Below are 9486 nucleotides of genomic sequence, written 5' to 3' on the forward strand. Positions count from 1 at the left end.
TATTGGGATTTGGATTGGATTAGATTAGATTGGCTATTGTTATAACAACATTGCAACGCTGCAACTTGCAACAATGTCCTCTAGTATCTTGTATTTTGATAAACCTGAAGCAGTTTTCGGGACTCCAGCTGTATTATTTTAATGAGGTTTCATCCACACATTCCTCTATTTAGGGATGGTTAATTTTATTTAATGTTATACTCTATCAAGGGGGGTCACCCTATGCTCTACGCCTATCTGCTGCACATAGATCATTTACTCAGTCAAGTAAATAATTCAAATTGATTTATTTTGCAGTAATTATAGTGGAACTGTTTCTTTTAAAATATGAATTTCTCCAATCAATAGAAAGGAAAAGTGACACGGAGTGACACGACGGAAAGCTGTCAGACGTACTCACTGATCAACGCATCGAGATATAATTGGTCGAACTCACAACAGATGTCACAACCAGGCCAATCAGCTGCAGCAGCGGTGACACATTGTCCAATGAAACGTGCGCGCGTTTTTAGCGTCATCGTCTAGCGTGAATGGGTGTTTGGAGGGTGGGGTGACTCCGGAAAATAGTAGCTTTTTAAAAAATCGCCTTGTAACCTGCGGATCTGAGTTCACTGGTGAGTCAAATTTGCTGTGTACAATGTGTGAGATTTGCCTCGAAACGTGCATCATAATATCTACACAAATTGGACCGTATCCATCTTTGTGTCGCCGGTTGAAAGCGTTAAGTTACTTAGGGTTAGTGCATATGTCGGCTGTCACTATTATGTCAAAGTGTGAGCATAAACATAATTAGCTTAGCTTGTGGTTATTGCGGTATTGTACTGTATGCTGCTCTCTGATAACGTCCAACTCTCGGCAAATCAGTCACTCACTTGGTTTTGTCTCGGCGCTGTTGAGTTACATACTGGCGAGCTTGTTCAATCAGTTTCTTTCATTTACCAACGCTACCTAACACAAGCTAACCCGCCAGACAGCTTTGGAGCAGCCGATGAGACCAAGTTAGCATCATCTATAAGATTTGCTGAGCTACTTCGGCATGAGGTTGTTATAAAAAAAAAATTAGAAATCAGCAAAAGTGTCTTGTGTTTTCCATCCATCAGTAAGCCGATAACTCAATGTTTCAGATCATTAGGACTGGCTCTAACTGTAGAACAAATTGTAAGAACATTGTGTAACGTTAGCTAGCAACCTAGTTAACGTTTACATCATTTTGACTATTATGACCTACATCTCCACATTTTAGCTCTACCCCTGCATTTAGGCCTACTACATATAAAGGTTTTTTTTTTTAGCCAAAATTTCAACACACTATAGTCTTGAACAGCATGACACTGACAGCAGTGAGTCTAACTGTGGTCAGCTGCTTCAGATCAGACACATTCCTTTTCAATGCTGATGTTGTAAATGGTGAGAAAATACAGAAGAATTCACACGGTTGTTTTCTTTTTCCTCTATATAACCACAGATATGTCTTTGGTCTTTCATGTGTGGGCTGGGCCTTTTGTTCAGGTCTCAGAGGAGTTCCCATATGTGGGCTGCTGGTGGTTTATTCCCTTACAGTAATATGCACCAAGGAAGAGCAGCCCCCCTACACATGAGGAATGTACAGAAATTGCAGACGTAAGCAAAAAATAGGCCCATAGGGTATGCATTCAACTTATTATGGGCTATCTTACTCCATCCTCAGGTGTCACACTCTGAACATTGAGTTATAACAGGCTGTGCATGCATGCTGCACCTCTTAGTGGTGGCACTTCTGGCTTGGAGTTGAAATGTAGTGCTACATGCTTTTGGTGTTTTGCAGACATTCATCACTTTGTAGCAACCACAGTGGTGGCACTTGCGGATGACTAGATTATTAATTGATTATGCCTTTGGCTCTGCAGGAATTGATGTAATGACTGAGGACTTTTGACCTGGTGTTCACAGGCAATCCTAATTATCTGCCCTTCTATAAGAACTGTGCATTTTTTCCAACATCTTGAGCTACAGACAGATATTCAGCCTTGATTTGTTTCTAATATTTTGAAACTGAAAGAGGAGCTTAAATGCACATTTCAACATACGGGTGAGCGATTGGTGTCACAGTGAAAGGTTTGCAAAGTATAGCCTAGTGTAAATGCAATTGAAAGTTTAAATATTAACGCTGGTGGAGGCAGTTATAAGGCCAGTGGTAGGCCAAGGCATAATTCTTGCACTGTGCATGAAAGCTCGTAGCAGTAGTCCCATTTTATGTGCTGATGGTGCGGATCAATGCTCTTGTGGAACTCTGACACCAAGTCAAAGTTTCATTGTGCCTGTTAAATACTTAGCAGACCTGCTGTGGTTCACATGAAGCTTGCCATTATAGATTACTAACCATGTTCAGACAACATTGGACTGTGTTGGCCTTGCTGCCTGACGTATTTTCATACAGACATTTGGACATACAGTATGTACATCAATAAACACTGAAGTGATGATACAGTCGGAGCAGTTGAATCAGCCAACTTCTGTCTTTATGATGTTATCATAAGTGATTGCTTTATATGGTTAGTAATAAAAACAGCATTTTATTATACTACCTCACACCCAATATGTGTGTTCATCATTTTCATCAGCAACACTTAGGTCTATCTAACAAAAGATCTGCCTGCTTTTTTGACCCACATCTATAGTATGGCATGTCTTCTGTAGTGCATAGTAACTAAATGATAGATACTCATAGATTATAGATATCATTATAGATATTCATGATTTGAGGGTGAAACTGGGTGGGCTGCATTTCCCTTTAATCACACAAGTACTTTTCAATTGATTGGGAATTGTCCGAGCATTTGATTAAGAACCTGTTACAACGTTAATCTGCATCTCAAAAGCAAGAAGCAAGCTTTGCTTCATGACTTGATCTGACTGATGATGTCCTTTTAACACAGAAATGATCAATTGCATTTGGTGTATTGAAATAGCCCACTGTATGAGGGAACAGGCAGCCACCCCCATCAGTCACGTGGGCAGGGTGCAGCAACGTCATTAGGCAGAGATTTGTGAAGAATAAGCAGACAGAAGGAGCCCGAGGTGCGGCACTTTCTTAGCATTTGCATCGTCCTTTTTTTTGGCCAGAGAGAACAGAATATCTGTTCAATATTTTAGAGACCCAATGCCTGGTCCCACCCAAGCACTTTCCCCAAATGGAGAGAATAACAACGACATCGTCCCGGACAACGGATCCAACATCATTCCTTACAGAAAAAATACAGTGCGAGGAGAGCGCGCCTACAGGTAAATCGGTGTAATGCCGCATTTGATGTGGTCTCATAAGATAAGGATTGGAGATATAATAACACTGCTGCAAAACGGCATTCAGGTCCGTTTGGCAGTAAGCGCTTCTCATCGTTTGTCGGTTTGCTTGTGCGCCCATCCGCAATTTTCTATCCCTGTTGTCCCCCAGTCTGCTGTCATACTAGCTCTCTCCCTCTCTCTCTCTCCCTCTCTCTCTGTCTGTGTGACTATGGCGTAAATCGCTCAAGGCCCTTCCAAGTAACACCCGTCTGCTGGTGTAATAACGAAATCATTGGCACGGAAGGTCACCTATAATGTCCCCATTTTCCACTACAGTCGTGTTTAATGGCACGGTCAAATAGGAAGACGGGATCGAAACTCTCCGGCTGGCCAGCTTGTCAAATGTCATGCAAATACACACAGCCGCCCCTGCTACAATATTCCCATTCCCATCATGACATGACATGTTAGTTTAGCCACTTCGCAGCCGAGTGGTGTATCACGATGAATGTGTTGGAATTGCGTTGTCATATGTGAAGCAACCCAACGCTATAACGTGCTGCACATGAGGGTTTTCCCAGTGTAAATTGTCCCAGGCATCCAGCCCAGCCCTTGTCTCGGCTATCCATGGCTCGGCTAGCTAACAAAGCATGCTAACGGTACATCCGCTTTGTTGACATGGAGAGCGGCTGGCCCAGTTTCCTTCCCGGCGAGTCGGTGGAGGATCTGCTCCTGCACTGATGTGATAATAACTTTAACGCTAAAGGTTATTAACCCAAATACCGCCGTTAGGGTTGGCTAGTGGATGGTGATTACGCATGATGCAGTGGCATATTACTCGTTACCGTAATCCAATAAAAGGGGGAATGTTTTGTTTGCAGCTGTCCTGCTCCTTCTCGTTATCACTGACCTAAGCCCAGTATTGCTGAACTGATTGATATTGCATTCTTCCTTTTTATAAATACGTTTTAGGAGGAGTACGCACTTTTAAATACAGGAATGTCGGCCCCTCGATTGTTTCTTTTATTAAGAAGTAATACATGCATTTTGTAAGTTATGCATTGATTCACTATTTTGTGACCATTCTCATGAATTGCTCATGCCAGCCTAGTCCTGCTTTATTATTCATCAGTAGCCCAAGGATCAAAGCTTTGAGTTCCCTGATATATATGTTTTGCCACAGTGTATGCTTTGGATAGATAGTAAAGGTGTTATAATATTGTAAACGTTTGCGCAGTGTTGCTGTTGGGTTTCCAGTGTTTTTTTAGGGAAAGGGTCAAAGGGAAAATTAGGTTAGGGTTTTCTTATTGAAGCAATTACTAAATCTAATTTGACCTGATTTGTAAGTGGGTTTGAATGAACATCAGTACAGCTGCTCACAACAAGAAACTAGTTACAGTTGCTGGACTTGCCTAGTTTGTCTAACTGTCGTAATGATTATTAATGGGTCTTTTGAGAGGATACAGTATATGTTGCATTGATTATCTGCATTGGTTTATGTCTGACAGACAACATATCACTAATATAATTGTTTACCTTTTTTTGGAATTTGGATTTATTAGAATAGGAGACAAGATTGGTAAACTAATTGATCCATGATGTGACCAAACAGGGTCTTTAGTCTCGACATATTTGGCTCTGCTTCTTATTTCTTCATTGGTTTTAAGTGTTATACTTAATTTATCTGTGTTTAAACAGAAGCCATCGGCTCATTTTTTTCCTTCTCTATTGTAGTTGGGGGATGGCGGTCAACGTATATTCTACCTCAATAACCCAGGAGACTATGAGCAGGCATGACATCACTGCCTGGGTTAACGATATTCTCTGCCTAAACTACACTAAAGTGGAGCAGCTCTCTTCAGGTGAGAACAAAATGATCCTTCAGAAACTGCTCTTCTCTCTCTCTCTCTCTCTCCCCTTGCATGCTATATGTGTTGATGAGGCTGTTTGAGATGGGGAAGCTTGTTTTTTGTTATTGCAGCTTTGCATGTAACACAAGGGGATAAACTAATTTTGGATATAAGCTGCTAGTTAAAGCAACCTGGGGAAACATGCTCACCTATCCCTGGCAGAGAGTTGTCTATAAATAAGCCTGCCATGTCCTCCTGCTGTATCCAAGTAATCCAATCTCAATCACTCAGGGCCTACACACACACACACCCACACACCCACACACACACATAAACACACAGTCTTTTTCTTTTCTTAAGGTATAAGTTGCTTGTTTAATGTAGATCTCTAGTTGGGTATATCTGATTTGCATATTGATAGGCCCCAGTCAGCCAGCCAGCCAACAGGTCAAACTGGTTCCCTGGTTCCATTTAAATTGATAAAAATCTAACTGAACTCAAATTCATAATTGGAGCCATGTTTGTGAGAACATGCAGCCATAGTTTTTTAGGAAACATGATCAATGATCTGGATAGGGAATAGTTTCCAGAGGTTTTGTTGTTGACAGCCATAATAAATGCTAGTCTATAGCTAGAGTCAGTTTTCCTTATTTCTATTGTGGCAATCAAGTTTCCAGCAAAGGCTTATGAACTCAACTGTCATTTTATTCCTTCTTTAGGAGCAGCCTACTGCCAGTTCATGGATTTGCTCTTCCCTGGCTGCATCAGTCTTAAGAAGGTCAAGTTCCAAGCTAAATTGGAGCATGAGTACATTCACAATTTCAAAGTGTTACAGGCATCCTTCAAAAGGATGAATGTGGACAAGGTGGGTTTGCTAAACCTTATTTGTACCTTGTTCAATTTGCGAATTTTGTATCGTTGTTCCATATGTGCTTTACCATGCATCTACACGCATAGTACATTCAAATTCAGGTGCTTTAATTTAAAGGTCACCTACTTTTTGTCCTCTTTCCCTCGTCCTTGATTTAGATTATTCCTGTGGAGAAGCTGGTTAAAGGCAGATTTCAGGACAATCTTGATTTCATCCAGTGGTTCAAGAAGTTCTTTGATGCCAATTATGATGGTAAAGAGTATGACCCGGTTCAGGCCAGACAGGGTCAGGATGCCATTCCCCCACCGGACCCCGGCGAGCAGATCTTCAACCTGCCAAAGAAGTCCCACCACGCAGCCAGCTCCCCTACTGCAGGTCAGCTCGATCCCCTGTGATCTGTTGTGGGGTAACAAAATGATCTGTGTTGGATCTGGTGATTATTGTTACGAACCTTTCTCCTGATATCATATGGCCATTGTCAAGGATTATATCTATTTTCAAACTTAACTGATGTTTGCAGACGGCAGGATATTTTTTGATACTGGGATCACTGACCCTGTTTTTCTATTTGCATTTCTGGCTTAGACTAAGGGACATTTTATATTCATATCAACACCACTTGTGATTATAAGGTCTTGGTTCTATTCATTTTCAAACTTGGTAAAACACAAGAGAAATTTCGTAATTAACTGCGCGTGAGAAATTTAATTTACTTACTACTGATAACCTTTCATCTGCTGCAGGAGCCTCAAGGGCAAGCGCTACCACACCCAAGGCGTCAACGCCGTCATCCAGACCCTCATCAGCCAAAAAGATCCCTGCAACATCGGCTCCTGCCAAAGGAGAGAAAGAACTGGAAGCGCAGGTCACGCATCTTAACGAGCAGGTACGTTTACGAATAATTTCAGCAGGTATCGAGAGTTTACCTCTTTTGGAACTGTCAGTGATGTGATTGGCATACTTAGGAAGCAACTTTAAAAAAATGTTTGTACGATATTTCTTTGGATAATCCAGTCTGAATGTCAAATGAGTCGTATCACTTAGTCCTTAAACATGAAACAGTTTCTTAGGCGGCGTTCACATGGGACATTTGGCACATTCAAGGACAAGTATGTGTTGAAAGCGCCTGGGTCGCGTTGCTGTGGGCGTGTCTGGAAACCTTTTGAAGCAGTCTGGACAAATTTCATTGGCTCATGAAGTCTATTTTAGCGGATGACGTTTACCTGAGCTCCGTCAAAAGTTAATTAGCTAGTTTCAACTTTTTTGATGGACTGGGTTGTGATATTTTCATGCACTGCGGTCCGTCAATCCATGGTATCCGTCAAACATAGGACTCACTGAAATACATGGGATATTGTCAGTTTTTTGACCTATCACTAATGCTCATATGAACGCTCCCTTAGAGTGAAGCACTCTGAGATCAGTACAGTGCAAAGCCTTTGCTACTCATCTGTTCATTGTCCAGTTGAGCTTGTGACTCCTTATCTGTTGCTTTTTGACCGTAACCAAAGTCCACGCCATTGTATAGTTGAATATCGACGCTACAAATGATTTCTTTGGTTGTGTTTTTTTTTGTAGGTGAACACATTAAAGCTGGCGTTGGAAGGAGTGGAGAAGGAGAGGGACTTCTACTTCAGCAAGCTGCGGGAGGTGGAGCTGCTGTGCCAGGACCAGGGCGAAGAGAACGCCCTGTTTGTGGAGCGGCTAATGGAGGTCCTTTACTCCACAGACGAACAGGTCAGTCTGCTCTTGATTGATCCAAACAGGCTTGTCAGGGCAGCTGGAGGCAGCTCTGGTCCTGGTTAGATAGGTCGGTGCATGCAGGAGTTGAATACCAGCAGAGCGTGTGAGCGCCTGGGTTTGGTGAAATAAAGCGTAGCAGAAAAATCATGTGGAACTTAACGTGTGACTGACAGAAAGAAGAATCCAGTCTTTGTGTAGAGTCACTTCCGTTTGCCCTTGAGCAGACTTAAATTCAGTAGCACTAGTGTTAAGCTCTCTGTGCCCCTATTTTTTATTTTTATTTTTTTAGGAAGGAGCCGCAGAACTGGCTGAGGGAGACGGAGAGGAAGTGGACCAGCAAGCCCACGAAGAGGCACCAGATGATCAGCAGGAACAGGATGAATACTGACTGCCATCATCCCTCACCGCAAACTACACGCCCTTTTTATTTTGTGAGAACTGTTCTTAAGGATTTTAATTTTTCCTCATGGTTTCTTTTTTGTTCTCTTGAAGACTGAGCACATGAAGCAACCTCCTGAAAAGAAGCACCGTCATTTTTTTTTTTTTTTTTATCCCACTGTTCACTATTCTGTGTTTTTTCGTGACTGTTGGTGAAATGCTGTGGCAGGTTTGCTGTTATTGCCTCCACTAGCAGACAAGCTCAGACCATCACAGAAGTTTCCAAGGACTGTGCGAGTGAAAGGTCAATTCAAAATCCTAGATGTGATGAAATGCTGAAGTTCAGACAGGTAACTTTTACCTGTCAAGTGCAAGTGTTAATTTGCCAGCTTCTGTCCCTTCATTTTAGTTTTTTGTATTTGTTTTTTTTTAAAGTTTGCATATCAACCATATTAATCACGAGAATGCAATAAGCAAAGCCCTGAAGGGCCCATAGTAGCTCTTATCTAACCTCCTTCCATATGTTGCACTGACATTTGATCCTGTATTGGACAATCTGTCCATAGACCCTCACCATATTTATTAAGCCTTAGGAGTAGTGTAAGATTCTACATTGCATCCTCATGAAGGGAGACGATACAGTCAGCGAATTGTGAATGAACTGTAGTTGTGTAATACCAGCTATGACTGTGTGACGACTATCTTCACAAATTTCAAGATTTCTGATAATCAGTGTGCTCAACAATGTATTATTCACACCATGTAAGGTGGTCTGGTGACAGAGGTTGACTTGGTATGCCATAAACGTAGGGAAGGAAGAAACCGTTATTGTGGACTAGTCTTATTATGATGAACCATTTTTTAGTTTTTGAAACCTCAACAGCAACGTGACATTGTGGTCTGCTCAGATTTCAGATGTTTTGTTTCAGACGATTTTTGAACCACAGGTCTTAGGAAAGATGTGAGTCAGTTCACTGAGTAATTTGCCATGCTATATTCCGGTAAGTACATTGTATACCCTTTCTTAATGTCGCATTTACTATTATTGAACTCGGCAGTGCACCATAATGCTTTAGTCATATATTATTGTGTAAATGAAAAGGAATGTAAACATGTACTGTCAATAATTATGAATAGTAAATGTTTTTTTCATGTCCCACTCATTATGCATTCCCCAAAACGTGTTGCATGTTTGCATTTTATTTGTGAATAACTTGACCTGCTTTTTACATATTTAATAAAAAAACTATGTTAAGTGAGCTTTTGTATGTTTAACCTGCTGTTTGAAAGATGTTGAGATTCGGATGGATTTGCTGTAATAAAATCTTTCACGTTTGAGTCCAAGGGAGTGGTTCAATATGTTGTCATATCACTCCGACAATG

At 41.4% G+C, this 9486-nt stretch overlaps 1 protein-coding gene across 2 annotated transcripts; it reads left to right on the forward strand.

The window, feature by feature from the left end:
* The first annotated feature begins 536 nt into the window (after positions 1-536).
* mapre2 (microtubule-associated protein, RP/EB family, member 2) lies at positions 537-9438 on the forward strand. Of its 2 annotated transcripts, none has more exons than XM_071926482.2 (7): positions 537-614; positions 4996-5123; positions 5831-5976; positions 6141-6357; positions 6726-6868; positions 7561-7719; positions 8015-9438. In XM_071926482.2, exons 2-7 carry the CDS (start codon positions 5003-5005, stop codon positions 8111-8113), a joined length of 885 nt encoding a protein of 294 aa, XP_071782583.1. In that variant the 5' UTR covers positions 537-614; positions 4996-5002; the 3' UTR covers positions 8114-9438. The 2 variants fall into 2 exon arrangements, with proteins under 2 accessions (XP_071782583.1, XP_071782581.1); XM_071926480.2 differs by lacking the exon at positions 537-614 and adding an exon at positions 3028-3261.
* Positions 9439-9486: the final 48 nt, after the last annotated feature.

The sequence above is a fragment of the Centroberyx gerrardi genome, chromosome 13 (genome assembly GCF_048128805.1).
Source record: "Centroberyx gerrardi isolate f3 chromosome 13, fCenGer3.hap1.cur.20231027, whole genome shotgun sequence".
NCBI lineage: Eukaryota > Metazoa > Chordata > Actinopteri > Beryciformes > Berycidae > Centroberyx > Centroberyx gerrardi.

Excerpts from the sequence above, each read along its gene's own strand:
- mapre2 (XM_071926480.2), top strand. The coding sequence starts at position 3,140 with ATGCCTGGTCCCACCCAAGCACTTTCCCCAAATGGAGAGAATAACAAC. Across the intron at positions 6,358-6,725 it reads AGCCAGCTCCCCTACTGCAG|GAGCCTCAAGGGCAAGCGCT; the intron begins GTCAGCTCGATC and ends CATCTGCTGCAG. Across the intron at positions 7,720-8,014 it reads TTTACTCCACAGACGAACAG|GAAGGAGCCGCAGAACTGGC; the intron begins GTCAGTCTGCTC and ends TTATTTTTTTAG.